This window comes from Mauremys reevesii, linkage group 18 (genome assembly GCF_016161935.1).
Source record: "Mauremys reevesii isolate NIE-2019 linkage group 18, ASM1616193v1, whole genome shotgun sequence".
Lineage (NCBI taxonomy): Eukaryota > Metazoa > Chordata > Testudines > Geoemydidae > Mauremys > Mauremys reevesii.
The window spans coordinates 30,259,183-30,275,638 of NC_052640.1; the positions used below are offsets into that span (position 1 = coordinate 30,259,183).

The following is a 16,456-nucleotide window of genomic DNA, read 5'->3' on the forward strand; positions in this document are numbered from 1 at the left end:
AGTCTGTATCCGCAAAAAGAACAGGAGGACTTGTGGCACCTTAGAGACTAATAAATTTATTTCAGCATAAGCTTTCGTGAGCTACAGCTCACTTCTTCGGATGCATAGAATGGAACACACAGACAGGGGATATTTATATATCTGAGTTCACTCACTCTCACTGCCCAAGTGGGACTGGATCAGACAAGACAAACCTTCCTCTCTCCTTCCACTCCTCCACGGTTACCAAAGGGCCCCCCTTTGCCCTCCATGTTTCCAGAAACATCTCAGGCCCTGCAGCAAAGCATTCAGAGCTTATTGCAAAGGCTGATGAGACCCCTGGCCAAACATGTCCTGGGCCTAACCCTCAGCTGAAGAGTGTTTTGTACTTGGGAAATGCCTTTCACACAAGGACCTCAACGCATTTGACAGATGGGGAAACAGTCAAACAGTGAGTCAGAGAGTGAAATAAAACCCATGAGTTCTGACTGCTCCAACCACCCAAAGCCAGAAATAGAACCCAGGAGTCCTGACCCCCAAGCTATTGCTCTAAGCCCTGGCTGGCATTGTCTCCCCAGTGTATTTCCTCTGTAAAACTGGGTTTCAGTTTAATTCCAAACTGTTGCAGGTGAAGGAACCTTCCAGCTACACCCCCACTCCCTCACCCTGATGTCACATTGAGCCCTAGGTTCAGGTCTCCTGATGGCTCCAGCCTGGCTGCCAAGGTACTTTGCTGTATTACAGCCAGCAGCATCCTCCAGCAGCTCCCAGTGATCGTGGCAGGGGTCAGGACACTCCTCAGCAGCTTCTCTCTAAGGCCTGACTCTCAGATGTGCTGAGCAAGTGCAGCTCCCATTGGCTTCTGTTGGGGTTGTGGTACTCAGCACTTCTGTAGACCATAGGCATGCGCAGCACATTTCATTAGGGTGTGCACCCAGGGAATTTTTTAAAGGTGAACATTTATTGAATACTCAATCATAAAGGACATTATTTCTACATCTATATTATGCAATTCGGCGCTTATTGCATGATACAACAATCCATACTTTAAAACGAAAAAAGGGTATCATGCCATTAAATTAAAATGCAAAGCCACTTTTTTTGAGACATTAGGGTGTGCCTGGGCACACCCGGCACACCCCGTTTGCACACCTATGCTGCAGACCCAGCTGGGAAGGCCTCTGAGCCAGGTCTAACCAGGCTGTTTCTGTGGCTTTAAGAAAAATGCTAGCTCATGTTCAGCTGGTCTGTGGTAAAACAAGAGCATCCCGGGGCTCTGGGGAGTGCAGAAGATGCTTTCAATGTATTACAGTTAAAGGGCCAGCACTTCCCACTTCGATGCTACCAGCGAATGGGCACCCTGATACTCTTGCAGTGACCAGGAGGTCTGGTGGGCATTCATGTCTTTTCAAGCCTAAATTGACCAATGATGTAAGGTGGGGGAGGAGAGTGGCTGGGGAAGTTGGCTCAGCTTATTGTAAAGGGTGTGGGATCCACCCCAGTCTCCCCATGAGATCTGGATCTGTCACATAGGACGATTCCTAGGGCAGACCAGTGTCACCATCTTCTGCCATAGGGGATCTGAGCTTGAGCCTCGACTCCACAAGGCCCAGGGGGTTGGGAAAATGCCACTTTATTCTCAAGCAACCACTTTTTGAGAGAATGCTCAGAGCGCCATGGACAGACTGCAGAGGAAGCTTCACCCATGGGGGGGGGGGGGTGCGCGCTGCTTTGACAGGGAGAGGGGTAATCAGGCAGGGGCTACCAGAACCTGGCCTGCAACAACATCTGGCAAAAAGACACCAGGAGACTGAGGGGCTGCTTGGTGTGTTTCACTGCAGAGCACTTGCAGAGATGTGTGGGTGCAGGGGGTGGGGGTTAGGGAAGGGGATGGCTGCTAGGTCCTGCTTGCACAGTGCATCGAAACCCTGGAGCCTCATGACACTCTGAATGCATATAAGCAATGTTCATCAACGTCCACAGCAGCAGGCCTGGATGCTGAGGTGGCCTAACCAGGCCTCTGGCTAGCAGGGACTTGTCCATCTGTTTCACTTCTGACTTTCAAAGGTAGTTTGGCTTTGCCGTGGTGCAAGCTCTGTAAGGAGGCAGGGAGCCCTGCTGGCTCATTGCACATAGTTAACCTAGAGAACCCTTGTCACCTGCTGCTCGCAAAGCACTTGATGATTCTTATTTCACAACTGAGGAAACTGAGGCACAGGAAGAGGGAGTGACACACATAAGATCAAAGTGTGAGTTAATGGCAGAGGCAGGAATAGAAGCCAGGTCCCCTGACTCCCAGGCCATTATTGCTCTGTTCAGAGCCAGTTGTGACTAGAAAAGGGACAACCAACCCCCAGTGAAGTTACGGCCTAGCTGCCACTTGGAAGCAGTCCTGCTGCTGGCAGGTCTGCCTGGGCTGCTGCAGCAGTTCAGCATCAGATGGTGATGTAAGCGGGGTCACTCCTGCTCTGAGCTACTGGTTGCTGGAGGAAGAGATGCTTGACTCGTAGGGAGAAGAGGACGAAAACTAGCTACAGAGCCAAGCTGCCCACTAAAGCAGCCAGACCCCTTCATGCTGTGATGTCCTCAGCTCTGAGCCATGAAGCAGGTTCTAGCCAGGCGAGTAGTTTGAGAGGAGACCTCCTGGACCCCCGGCTGTGACGGAAGTTGGGATTGGGTGCTCTTCTCTCTGTATCAGTAAACCAATGTCCCAGGCAGGAGAGAGAGAAAACCAAGCGCCTGCCCATTTCTGCAAGACTCTGGGTGCTAAGTCCAGCATCTTGGCCAAGTAATTTCATTCTGCCTCCCTCTCGTGAATTCGATCCGGCACTACATCCTTTTGCTGTGTGTGTTGAATGGGTTGTTAAATTGCCGTTTCACTGGCCAAGGAGCTGCAGGCCCGTGTCACAGGAGGCAGAGTGACGGGCAAACTCCTTTTGACTAGGAAATGTCAATTTGGCAACATCATACCAGGAATTGTACTGGAGTTGCCAGGAAAATGGAAAATTCCTAGGGCCAAATTCTCCTGCAGCACCATTGGAATCAAATCTATTTGCTCCTTGCCTCTGAAAATCAGGCCACTTATTTAGCCACCTAAATGAGGTTGTAGCATCTAACTTTAGCAACCCAGGTTTGAAAATGTTGGCTTCAACCTTTCTGTGTCTCCGTTCCTCCATCTGTGAAATGAGGCTAATACTGAACAGTAAAGCAAGTTCAGCTCAGCTACATCCGGACAGTGGAAGGGTGTTTGCTAGGTCATTGAAAAGCAAACAGCTGAGCAATGCAGGGGTCTGAATGGCTCAGAGAGGTGGTAAAGGAAGACTGGCACTTGTAGGCCCTAGTCCAAGTGGGTAGAGTTGGAAAGATGCCACCATCCGATGGAAATGAGCTGTAGACAATGTCCCCTGTTGTTGGCTATCTCAGCCGTGAGGCCTGGTTCTGCCAGCTGAGAGCCACTCTTTTCCCAGATGGGCCAGGGTTGAGGCACATTTGTGGCTAGCAGGGGTATACCTGTTCCCTAGTCAGAGGTCTCCCCCTCCCCCCAGTCAAACAGCTCAGCAGTGACATTCTTAGAAGTAAAATCCCACTCCCAGCTCCCCCCATTTAAAGAAACTCCCTCCCCGTGCAGCACAAGGGAAAGGAACCCCCCCCCAGCCCAGAGCCACCCTAGCTCACCCTCAGTTGCTCTATCCTCGGGGCTCCTCCTCTCCCATGTGCCAATGATGCTGCCCTGGGGACTCACCTGTGGCCACCCGGCTGTGAGAGCTCACAAGTATCATGCAAGAGATCTCTCCCTCCTAGGGAGCAGCACGGGAAAAGCGTGGAGGGACCCAGCCGCAGCCCTTTAAACAGCAATGGCTTCACCCCCCCCCCCCGCCCCCGCAGCACAGGCTGAAAGAGGGGTGTTGTCTGCATGTGTAGCCCGGTGCTGGGCGGGTGGATGGGTTAGACATGCAGAGAGAGAGATCGCTTCGGGGTGCCCACCCGGGGGCTTCAGCCTCCCAAACTCTCCTGAGGAGGCGGCCCCGCCCCCAGGACAGGCCATGCCGGCAAGCACACACCTCGCTCCTCCCTGCACAGATCGGACTGGCCGGCAGCACCTGTGAAATGGGAGAGAAATAAGCCCTGGTTCAGGCCAGGCCGGTGTCATTCCCGGGACCTGGTGCGTCCTCCGAGCGCCTCTCCGCTGTTCCTGCAGCAGCCCCTCCCTCCTTCCCGCAGCGGGGCCGGGCTGCGGCAGCGCGGGGTGGCTCACGGGTGATTCGAGTTTGCAAGTCATCAGCCTGCGCTGCTCCCTTGCCCCCAGGACCAGGGCCCGTGCAGCAGCGATCGCCGCCGGGGAAGTGTCCCCCGTCCCCACTCCCTCCGCAGGCTCCAGCTCGGGGGAGTTACAATGAGGCGCCTGGCTTCTTGCCAAGCGTTTGCCTGTGAGCGGGAGGCCAGAGCAGGCCAGCGAGCCCGCCACGAGAGGAGCGCCCGCCTGGGCAGAGCTCCTAGCACAGCTCCCGGCCCCGGCCCCTGCTGGGGCGGGCCAGTGACCAGCCTGTCCTCTAGCCCACAGCGGCAAAGCCCGGCGGCGCGACCCCTGCAAGCGCCGGGGATGGAGCGGCGGGGACCTGCCGCCCTCCCATCACCTGGGCGTCTCCGCCCCGCCGCCCTGCCCCGCTCACCCGGCGCAAAGGGGCTCTCGTTGGCGGAGGGGTCAAGAGGAGAGGGGCCCTGCTCCTGGGGGCTGCCCGCCCCATCTCCCCAGCGAGGAAAGGGAGGGGCGAGGGGGGACTTTCTAACTCCCGATCTTCTCTTCTCCTGGGCCTCGCCTGCTCCTTTGGGGGCGCGGTGGGGAATCCCGCGGGTGGGAAGGGGTCAGCGGGTCTCCTAACTCCGGATCCCTCTGGGGCTCTCGCCTCCCCGCTACACCTGGCACTTGGCTCTTGCCTTTGCGCCCCCCCCCGGAACGGTCGGCGAGGGGGGCGAGGGAGGAGGGGGCGAGGGAGGAGGAGACGCCCCCCCCGCCGGCTCGCTGTCTGGAAGGAGGGGGCGTGTGCCGGAGCCCTATATAAGCGGCGGCTCCCCTCGCCTGCCGCAGTCCCGGCCCGCCTCGCCCGCACCATGCTGAGCTACAGCGTGGACTCGCTCTTCGGGGCCAGCTCGCTCCGCAAGGAGAGCGCCCGGAGCGGCTCCCGCTCGCTGGGCTCCAGCGGCTTCCACTCGCAGTCCTGGTCCCGCGGCTCCACCGCCGCCTCCCCGCTGCGGCGCGGCGCGGGCGGCTACAGCCAGCTGGGCTCGTCGGCCGAGAGCCTGGAGTCGCTGAACGGCGAGCTGCGCGCCCGCTCCGAGAAGGAGGTGCTGCAGGCGCTCAACGAGCGCTTCGCCGGCTACATCGACAAGGTGCGGCAGCTGGAGGCGCGCAACCGGCAGCTGGAGGGCGAGGCGGCGGCGCTGCGGCAGCAGCAGGCCGGGCGCTCGGCGCTGGGCGAGCTCTACGAGCGGGAGATCGGCGAGATGCGGGGCGCCGTGGTGCGGCTGGGCAGCGAGAAGGGGCAGCTGCAGCTGGAGCTGGAGCGGCTGGAGGAGGACGTCCAGCACCTCCGGCAGCGGCTGGACGACGAGGCCCGGCAGCGGGAGGAGGCCGAGGCGGCCGCCCGCGCCCTGGGCCGCTACACGGAGGAGTCGAGCCTGGCCAAGGGCGAGCTGGAGAAGAAGGCGCAGGCGCTGCTGGACGAGGCGCTCTTCCTCCGCCGCACGCACGAGGAGGAGGTGAGCGACCTGCTGCTGCAGATCCAGGGCAGCCAGGCCTCGCTCGAGTTCCGCGACACCGCCAAGCCCGACGTCACCTCGGCCCTCAAGGAGATCCGAGCCCAGCTGGAGGGGCACGCGGTGCAGAACTCGCTGCAGTCCGAGGAGTGGTTCCGAGGTGAGCGGCTCGCCTCAGTGCAGGGGGCTGCGGGGAGGGGGTTACGGTATCCCCCACCCCCATAGCCGGCAGGGAGGGGGCTGCGCAGACCCCATTGCGCTGCGGGGAGGGGGTTACGGTACCCCCCACCCCCATAGCCGGCAGGGAGGGGGCTGCGCAGACCCCATTGCGCTGCGGACAGGGGAGGGGGTTACGGTACCCCCCACCCCCATAGCCGGCAGGGAGGGGGGCTGCGCAGACCCCATTGCGCTGCGGGGAGGGGTTACGGTACCTCCAACCCCCATAGCCGGCAGGGAGGAGGGGGCTGGGCAGACCCCATTGCGCTGCGGGGAGGGGTTACGGTACCTCCAACCCCCATAGCTGTCCAGGAAGGAGGAATGTGGGGCCCAGGCACCCCCTTCGTACTGCCTGGAGGGGGACTTGGGGCGGGGGGGCAGGCAGCTAGTGGGGAGTGCTCTGCAGGGATGGGGTGTTGCGGAACCTCGCCCCGATAGTTTGCAGGAGGCTGGGGCGCCCCATTCCCTGCAGCAGAGCGCGGAGAGGCCGTGTGTGTATGGGGGGCAGGGGGGCTCTCCCTTGGCCGGGAGGGCCGTGCAGGAGGTGGGAGCAGCCGGCGTCGCAGTCTGTGCTGAGTCTGGTCAGTCAGAGCCGCCCGGAACTCCATGGTCTGCCCGGCTTGTCCCGCGGGGGCTTCGCTCTCCTCCCGCGGCCCCGCCCCGGGGATGCTGCAAACAGCGAAGCCGGCTGCTTGGGCTGCGACATGTGGCGAGGAGTCAGCCGTGGCACCGCACCCCGGTTGGCTCCTGGAGCCCCTGGGCCGCCAGCCCGGCCCCAGCTCCCGGGAGGGGTCCAATGCCGGGAGTAAGGGCGGCAAGCGCCGACCCTGCACGGACCATCTGGTCCCGTCCACACACTCCCCCGCCGCCTTTTGCAGCGGAGCCTTCCTGACTCGTCACTGGCCTGAGGCCAATGGCTGTTCCCCAGGCCCAGCTCCCCAAAGACCAGCTCTGCAGTCACCCATTTCACACCCTCTAGTCCCCCCCACACCCCATGCCAAGCACTCCCCGGTGGCGCTGCAGGGGGCCGAGGTTCCCGGGGATCAGCCACAACAGCCCGAACTCCTACAAGGTGAGTCCACAAGCCAGCAAGGCTCAGACCCACCCAGCGCCTTGGGAAGGGCTGGGCTGGAGCTGCGCAATCAGCCGCCCAGCACTGGCCATGCGGACCTGCCTGGCTCCCAACGCCCCGTCAGCTCTGCCCCGAGGAGAGGGGCTTAGCGCCCCGTGCCGCTCCCTGGGCAGCGCTGCTGCGGGGCCCGAGGCAGGAACCGGCGCGGGGAGAAGGGGGCGGGCGGGGTGGCGTTGTGCCCCTGGGCTCCCAAAGCCAGGCCCTGGTTTGCTGGGTGCGTAGCTCCCGCCCCGCTGGTCAGATCACCCCGGGCTGGGGCAGGCGGGGCTCTGGCGGCTGCGGAGCCGAGCTGCGCTCCTGGCCTGCCGGGGGGAGCGCTCGCTGGGCGGGCACGGCGCGGATCAGCACCCTGGACAGCGCCTCGGCCGGCGGGGAGCCCCGGCCCGGGCTGCCGGGAGACCAGAGCGCTTGGGGAGCCGCGGCCGCGGGGCTACTTCTTCCCCGCCGCCGTCCAGACAGCTCCGGCCGAGGCGGGACGGGGCAGCCCTGCCCCAGCCCCCGGGCTGAGTAACGCAGCGCTGCCCGCCCCGGGAGAGGAGCAGCGGCAGGCCCGGGCCCCGCCCACTGCCGTCTGGCCCCGCCCCCTGCCCGGGCCCCGCCCCCTGCAGTCCGGCCCCGCAGCCGGGGCCCAGGAACTAGCCGCGAGCTGGTCCGAGCTCTGCCTGGGCTGGACCATCGCCCGGGCTCCTGCAGCCCTGGCACCGCCTCGCTCTCTCCGGAGGGGATGGGCCCGCCGCGGATACTCACTGTGCAGAGCCCGGCTAGGCGCCGGCGGGGCTTGGCCGCGTGCAGCCTGGTGCGCAGCGCGGTACAGCCACGGGCCCGCGGTCTGAGCCGACCGAGCCAGGCGAGGGGCGGTGGGGCTGAAACTTCCCCGGGCAGAGCAGCGCTGCCGTGCCGGGATCGCTCCGCAGCAGAGCCCCAGGCCCCTTCCCATCAGCCCGGCTGCTCCTGTAGCGCGCTCCCGATGGCAGAGCCCTGTTAGCCTGACTCCAGCCGGCGGCCTGGGCATGTCCCTTCCCAGCTCCGGGCATGGCGCGGGGTGTGGGATTTCATTCTGCTACCCCACTCTGGAGCCCCTGTGTCACGATCATCAACTCTTCCCACCAGACGTGGGCTGGGTGCAGCTTCCTTCAGACCCCTGCCACTCCTGGGTGCCAGGAGATTGCAACAGACTGACCTGACCTCCCCCAACCCTCTTACCCAGACTAGGGGGAGCCTTGTGCAGCCCTCCTGGCCTTTGCCAGGCAGCAGCACCGCTGGAGTCAGACTCAGCTGCCCTGTCATGGCTGCCCATTACCCCACTATTCATCCTGCTAGCTCACACTGGTGGGATTTAACCTGCCAGGGTGGATCTGCCAGCCAGAGTGCAAACCCTTTACTTTCTGATGCTATTAGGGAGGGGTTGCATCTGGGGAATTTGCTGCCTCACTCCATCAACATCCTTCTTGGAAAGTCCTTGTAATGAAGAGGACCCACCAGCTACCTGGAACAGCAGAAAACTGCCCCTGAAAACATGCTGTGTCATTGCAGCAGTTTTCTTCTGTGACAGCCTGGGATTGCACGTCAGCTGAGGGTGACTCTTCTGCAGAAGAGAAGGGTGAGGGGGGATTTGATAGCAGCCTTCAACTACCCAAAGAGGAGGGTCCAAAGAGGATTGAGCTCAGCTGTTCTCAGTGGTGGCAGATGACAGAACAAGGAGTAATGGTCTCAAGTTGCAGTGGGGGAGGTTTAGGTTGGACATTAGGAAACACTTTCACTAGGAGGGTGGTAAAGCACTGGAATGGGTTACCTAGCGAGGTTGTGGAATCTCCATCCTCCGAGGTTTTAAGGCCCGGCTTGACAAAGCCCTGGCTGGGATGATTTAGTTGGGGATTTGTCCTGCTTTGAGCAGGGGGTTGGACTAGATACCTCCTGAGGTCCCTTCCAACCCTGAGATTCTATGACTCATACTGGCTTTCCTCACCTGTTTTGCAAAATTGTGGTGCAGGGTAAGATGGAAAAGTTTCCAAGAAGAATGTTAATAGGGCTAATCCAGTTCTGAGATCTTCAGCCCCGTGATTCCTCTCAATGGGGCTCTTGCAGCTTTCTAAAGCAGTCAGTTTTGTGACAATGTTGCAAGAGAAAGGAATGGATTGAATGTTAGGCTTGCATTGGTAGGGTGACACCCCCAGGCTGGCCTGAGGGTCCTCCCTCGGTGCAGGGCTGGCCCAAGCCCTCTCTGCCTCCCACTGGCATGGGGCCGGGCTGAGGTCCCTCTCCCCCTGGAGATGCCCCCCCTCTGCTGCACCCCTGCATGCGGGGCTGCCCAAGCCCTCCCTGCCTCCAGCCTGCGCGGGCCAGCCTGAGGTCCCCCTCCTCACTGGTGCCTGCAGCTGACCCGAGCCCCCTGCTGCCTACCTGAGACCTCCCCTCCCCTCTGCACAGGGGGCTGGCCCTCTGAACCCCCCCCCGCCACCTGCCTGTGCGTGGGGCCACCTGAGGCCCCCCTCTTTCCCCTGCATGTGGGGCAGGCTGGCTGGCATGAGCTACTCTTCCTAGCCCTCCCTCCAGCACTGGTCTGGCATTGCCACTTGACCCCTGCACGCTCCTCCATGCCCTGCTAGTGGTCCCACCCCACTTTTTGACAAAGCTGATGATCAGTTGGCAAAAGCAAACCGGACAAATGCCCAGTTTTGTCAAAAAAAGTTGGGACAGCGGGGACAGGGCATAAAAAAGGGACTGTCCTGGCCAAAATGGGACGTGTGGTCACCCTGTGCATTGGAGAATTTCCTTGCATCGTGGGTAACTACCTCAGCAGATTGCCCTCTCCTGACAGCCTTCGCTTCTCCTAGTCTTTCAGGGACAAGGACACAGCTCTTTGCAATGAAAAGAAGCATTGCACAAAAGAAATTAGTGCTGGGTACGTGAGCAAATTCAGGGCTGCAGGAGGTTTCTGCAGGATACCTCCTCCCTCTGAGAACCTCAGCTGGGAGGGAGGTGGGGACTGAGTGGCGGGCACTCTGACACTACAGTGAAGGGTGCCGTAGAAGAACATAGGATTTATCTAATCAAGGAGGAGATTCTCTCTCTTCTTTCCTCTCTCCAGCTCTCTCTTTCCATCTACCACTGCAGTGAGGTTGGACAAGTTGTCAGAAGCTGCCAAGGTGAACACGGATGCAATCCGCTCTGCTCAGGAGGAGATTTCGGAATACCGCCGGCAGCTCCAGTCCAAGGTCACCGAATTTGAAGCCCTCAAGGGGACCAAGGAATCCTTAGACAGGCAGAGAGCAGACATAGAAGACCGTCATCATGCTAATGTCTTGTCCTATCAGGTAACATGCAGCAGAGGACATAGATTCTCAGGGTTGGAAGGGACCTCAGGAGGTATCTAGTCCAACCCCCTGCTCAAAGCAGGGCCAATCGCCAAATAAATCATCCCAGCCAGGGCTTTGTCAAGCCTGACCTTAAAAACCTCTAAGGAAGGAGATTCCACCACCTCCCTAGGGAACCCATCCCAGTGCTTCACCACCCTCCTAGTGAAATAGTGTTTCCTAATATCCAACCTAAACCTCCCCCACTGCAACTTGAGACCATTGCTCCTTGTTCTGTCAAAGGAGTAAGACATCACCCAGCTGCCGTGTCTCATGGCAGACAAGGCCTGTATAACCCTGTCCCCAGAAGTGCAGGGGGCGGGAAGTGGCACAGCTAAAGGAGTAGGGCATGGCAGCCAGGGCTGGCTCTGGCTTTTTTTGCCGCCCCAAGCAGAAAAAAAGGGGCGGGGCCACTGGAGCAGCAAAGCAGGGGGAAAAAAACAGCGCGGCTGGAGCGGCAAAGCCGGGGGAGGGGAAACACGGCGCGGCTGGAGCGGCAAAGTGGGGGGAGGGGAAACACAGCGCGGCTGGAGCGGCAAAGTGGGGGGAGGGGAAACACAGCGCGGCTGGAGCGGCAAAGCGGGGGGAGGGGAAACACGGTGCGGCTGGAGCGGCAAAGCGGGGGGAGGGGAAACGGCGCGGCTGGAGCGGCAAAGCGGGGGTGGGGGGAACAACACAAAAACGGTGTGGCTGGAGCCACAAAGCGGAGAGGTGGGGGGAGAAACAATGGTGCGGCCGGCAAAGCAGGGGAAAAACAAAACAAAAAACCCTACAGGGCGGCCGGAGCCAGGGGACTCCTGTGCTGCAGAGTGCGGCCCGGTCTAATGGGGGGGGAAGGGGAGGGAGCGGGGGGGAGAGAGAAGGGAGCGGCCAGCGCTTCAGCGGGGCACTCACCCTGCGGCCCCAACCGCCGCGCCACCTGCCGGGAGGGCTCTGCTCCGCTCCGGTTGGCAGGGAGGGAAGGACGCGGGCTGCCCTGCCGAGTTTGCTGCAGGGCGCTCCCCTCCTCCGCGCCGCCGCCCCCTACAGGGCGGCCGGAGCAGCAAAAAAAAAAAAAAAAAAAAAAGCATGGCCGTGCCGCCCTAGGTTTGGGTCGAAGCCGCCCCATAGAATCTGCCGCCCCAAGCATGAGCGTGCTCAGCTGGTGCCTGGAGCCGGCCCTGATGGCAGCCTAGCTGTAGGAGGGTGGAATTTTTTCCAGGCTTTGAGCAGAGTCACATGCACTGGGTAGACTCCAACCCCACCCCTTTCCTGGGACTTGGCTTTACTGGTACTTCACACACCACCAAACCGTAAACTTCAGCCTAAGCTTTTTCCCCAGGCTTGGCTTTTCTAAGATTTCCCCTGCAGAACAGCCTCTGTCCCAGTCTCTGCCTCCTCCTGCCTCAGAGAGACACTCCAGACCAGTCTGATACCCCCAGAGCGACTGATCAAACAAGCCCTCTGCATCCCTAAACAGGATTTAAGCACCTGATGGTGGAATGGCTCAAGGGAGGAGCCTTGAATCACCAGCTGGTCCTAGAACATGCCCTGCCATTGCACTCACTAAGAATGAGAACAGGCTGTCGTGGCTCGGGGAATTTAGGACTATGCTGGGCTCCACTGGGGATAGTTGCACCTTGAGTTATCACCAAAGGGGAACTGCTTCTCTGTGAGAGGTGGGGAGACTCAGTCCCCACTCACTGGTGAGATGGGATATGACTCCTGATGTTTTCATTAGACTATCACCACATGGGGGAGATGGGGTGGATAGTTCTCTCTAAACAGGCTGTGTAGGGCCATGCAGTCACAGAGGCCTGGAGAGGAGAGAGGTAGGGGGTGGGAGGGGAGCAATTTGGGGCATGCAGGGCTGCTGCAGGGAGAGGCGCTTCTCCCCCAGAGCTGCTGCCCACAGGGAGAGAGGGCTGGGGGGAGTCCTTCTCCCTGCCACAGCCTGAGGCAGCCTGAACCCCAAACCCCTCATCCCTGGCCCCACCCCAGAGCCTGCACCCTCAGCCCTCACTCCCCTGCACTCCAACCCTCTACCCCAGCCCTGAGCCCCCTCCCACACTTTGAACCCTTCGGCCCCACCCTGCCACACATCATCTCCTTACTGGTGCACGTAACACAATTCATTCTGCACATGGATGTAAAAAATTAGAGAGAACAGTCTTTGGCTAATCTGAAGATAACTGACCTATCTGAGTGCAGGGGTTACCCAGGCGAGAATGAGCCCAGTGAATTGCTCATCCACATCTAGCTAGCACTGCAGTATCTGAAGGCAGTGAGAGATGAGCACTGGACGCCATGGTGTCCCAAGGTGCACAGTGGCAGCTCAGTCACTGCTTTGCTTGTGAAAAGTGGAAATCGGGAACTGGGGCAGTCCAGCCTGGAACACAGCCCTAATTGTCTTTCTGCCCAGGAAACCATCCAGCAGCTGGACAACGAGCTGAGGAACACCAAGTGGGAGATGGCAGCCCAGCTCCGCGAGTACCAGGACCTGCTGAATGTCAAGATGGCCCTGGATATAGAAATTGCTGCTTACAGGTACAGAGCCACAAGCAGGGGTAGAGGTGAGCTCATGGAGGCAGCTCTCAGCAAGTTCCTTAGAACTACCCAAAGCTAAGCATACAAAATAGACACCAGCACTTGGGGCTTTTCACTAATCTGTATCATCACCCCCACTTCCTTTCAGAGGCCACCCTAAGTCATTTAACAGCCTCTCCTGGGGAGTTCTGCCAAGCCACCACCTTCATCTCACTCAGACTCTATCTCCACTGGAGCTGGAACTCCAGGCATGTGCGAGCTTTGCTTGAAGTAGTGCTCGAAAAAGAGCAGGGAGGCTCTGGTGACGCAGGTAGCAGGACAGGCTTGCTGCCGGGATCTCCGATTGGGGTTGTATTTGGATGACTAGCTCAAGCCCCTGCCTGCACCACTGCGGCCATTCTTCTGTTTTAGCTTGCTAGCACGAGCACAGTTAGTATATATGACGTCTACCCGGGGGCGGCTCTAGGTATTTTGCCGCCCCAAGCACGGCAAGCAGGCTGCCTTCGGCGGCTTGCCTGCGGGAGGTCCCTGGTCCCGCGGATTCAGCGGCATGCCTGCGGGAGGTCCGCCGAAGCCGTGGGACCAGCGGACCCTCCACAGGCAAGCCGCCGAAGGCAACCTGCCTGCTGCCCTTGCAGCGACCAGCAGAGCGCCCCCCCACCCATGGCTTGCCGCCCCAGGCATACGCTTGGCATGCTGGTGCCTGGAGCCACCCCTGTGTCTACCCGAACTGGGAATTACACCTCCCAGCTGCAATGTAGACATAGACTTGGGTACACAGATGGCCCTACCCTAGGGCAGGAGGGGAACCAATATTTTAAGCATCAAGCTGCTCAGGCCCCCAGGTTGTGCATCCCCAGCTACAGCGTGCACATGGAGGCAAGGGGATGAAATCTTACAGCAGGCTTGTATGGACAGCAAGCTGGTTTCCCCAGCGCCACTGGGGAAAATACATCCCCCCTCCAAGGAGCTGGAGGGTGAATGTCAAACCGAAACCAGGACCCCAAGGGAGTCCTTAGGGCCTGATGCAGAACCCATTGTGCTTGACTGAAAGACTCCCATTGAGTTCAGTGGGCTTGGCTCAGACCCAGGTGTTCACAAAAGCAAAGTTAAGATTTACCAGTAACATTTTCAGAGCTGCAAAGTGGACTCTGACTTCCGTTCTCTGTCTCTCTCTCTCACAACAGAAAGCTGTTGGAAGGAGAGGAATGTCGCATCGGGTTTGGACTCGGACCTTTCCCCTTCCCTGAGACACTCCCTAAACCCCCCAGCATTTCCACCCACAGAAAGGTGAAACGTGAGGAGAAAGTCAAAGTGGTGGAGAAGTCTGATAAGGAAACCGTGATTGTGGAGAAGCAGACAGAGGAAATCCAGGTGACTGAAGAGGTAACGGAGGAAGAGGAGGCTGAGAAGAAAGAGGAAGCTGGAGAGGAGGGTGAGGAAGAAGCTGAGGCAAAGGAGGAAGAGAAGGAAGAACCCGAGGAAGAAGTGGAAGGTGAAGAAGAAAAGCCCAAGTCCCCAGAAAAGGAGGAGGCAAAGTCTCCAAAGAAGGCCAGGTCCCCAATGAAGGAGGAAGCCAAATCCCCAGAAGCCAAATCTCCAGAGAAACCTGCATCCCCCACCAAAGAGGAAGCCAAGTCCCCAGAAGCCAAGTCTCCAGAGAAGGTCAAGCCTCCTGTGAAGGGGGAGGCTAAGCCTCCAGAGAAAGAAGCAACCCCCAAAAAGGAATTGGTCAAATCACCCCAGAAAGAAACCAAGGTGCCTGTAAAAGAAGAGACGCCGAAAGAGAGAGAGGAGAAAGCCCCAGCCAAACCTAAAGTGGAGGAGAAGGAAGACAGCAAGAAAGAGGAGGGGCCGAAAAAGGAAATCCCAGCCAAGGAGACTCACAAACCTGAGCCTAAGGTGGAAGAGAAGAAAGAGGAGGAGAAGCCCAAAGAAGATGACAAGAAAAAAGCTGCCAAGCCTGAGCCCCCTGCCCCCGAGGAGAAGAAAAAGGAAGCTGTAAAGGCTGAAGAGAAAGAGGAGAAGGAGCCTGCCAAACCAGCACCAAAACCCAAAGAAGAGAAGACGGAGGAGAAAGCTGCTAAGCAGAAGCCTGAGCCTAAACCTCAGGAAAAGGAAGCCAAGGCCAAGGAGCCCAGCAAACCAGCAGAGAAGGAGCCTGAGAAACCGAAGGCTGAAGAAAAGAAGGAAGAACCTAAAAAGGAGAAGGCTGAGCCCAAAACGGACCAAGAGGAGAAACCCAAAGCTGAAGCTAAACCCAAAGAAGAGTCAAAGGCTGCCAAGACAGAACCCAGCAAAGACACCAAGGAGACTCCCAAGGCAGAGGCACCCAAAGACGCGCCAAAGGCTACCAAGCCCAAGGCAGAGAAAGTGGAGAAGTCCTCCAGCACAGACCCAAAAGAGGGCAAACCCCCAGGGAAAGCTGCTGCTGCCGACGACAAAGGCGAGAAGAGCGAGAAGTGAAGAGCGGGAGGCTGGGACGTGCGAGGAGATGGGCCACCAAAGAGAACTTGGAGGCTCTCTCTGCCAGGTGGTCAGTTATATTTTTGTTTTCACAAGGGGAGATTTTGCTTAGATGGTGGTTGCCCTCCTGCCTCTGAGCTGGAGCTCACATTAGCAATATGTTTATGTGAAAGAAATCAAAACCCAGTACCCGAGCCTCCACCAATGATGTTATGTTATGATAGCTTCAATAGCAGAATGTGATACACGCAGAATGCCACATTTAAACACTTGAATTATAAAAAAACCCTGCCCCTTTTCCAAATAAGTGCATTTATTTACTATATGTGCAATAGATGGACAAATGCAATAAAGAATGTAACAGTTAGAGCTCTGTTACACTGCGGAGAAGTACAGTAAGGTAGGAAACTCAGAGTTTGTAAATGCCTTTTCATTTTACAAATGGAAATTATTGAAATCCTCCTTTTGTAGACGGCGCTATCTGTGGTTGACTTAAAGGGAAGCAGGATAGACACTAGTTGCAGAAACACACGCAGAAATAAGAAGTGCACTATACAAACTCAAGTCCACTTTCAATTGCTTCTGTGCAATAAGAAATAAAATGCTTACAGACGAACTGCTCTGTCTCCTCTCTGCCAGCTCCTTCCCTAGGGGAACAGGAGCACAGTTCACCACTCTAGGAAGGATTTGATACAAACAGCTGCAGTTCCCATTCAGTCCCCCTTAGACATTGGTCCTTATGACAGGACTTGGGCCCAGATGCTCAAAGGAATTTAGGCTCCTCACTTCTGTTGGAATCAATGGGAGTTAGGCACCTGTGAGAATCTAGGCCTTGGTCTCTAAAGAAGGAAGTTCTGCTGTTGAATTAAAGGCTGGCAATGAAAAACAGATGGGATAGATCTGTTCCCTTCCACAGTGCGGTCCAGCGCTCTTAAGCATTCACCAGTAGTATTAGCAATGGTGTGGGGGTCTGCGGCTCTGGCAAGCCTCCTTTAGAGTGTGGGGAACCCAACTTGCATAGAATGTGGAG

At 58.4% G+C, this 16,456-nt stretch overlaps 1 protein-coding gene across 1 annotated transcript; it reads left to right on the forward strand.

Annotated features, from left to right (window-relative positions):
* Nucleotides 1-5,081: 5,081 nt before the first annotated feature.
* Nucleotides 5,082-16,202, forward strand: NEFH (neurofilament heavy). Its single transcript, XM_039505902.1, has 4 exons — nt 5,082-5,893; nt 10,196-10,395; nt 12,836-12,960; nt 14,148-16,202. The coding sequence occupies exons 1-4, from the start codon at nt 5,089-5,091 to the stop codon at nt 15,424-15,426; spliced, it is 2,409 nt and encodes an 802-aa protein (XP_039361836.1). The 5' UTR covers nt 5,082-5,088; the 3' UTR covers nt 15,427-16,202.
* The last annotated feature ends 254 nt before the right edge of the window (nt 16,203-16,456 follow it).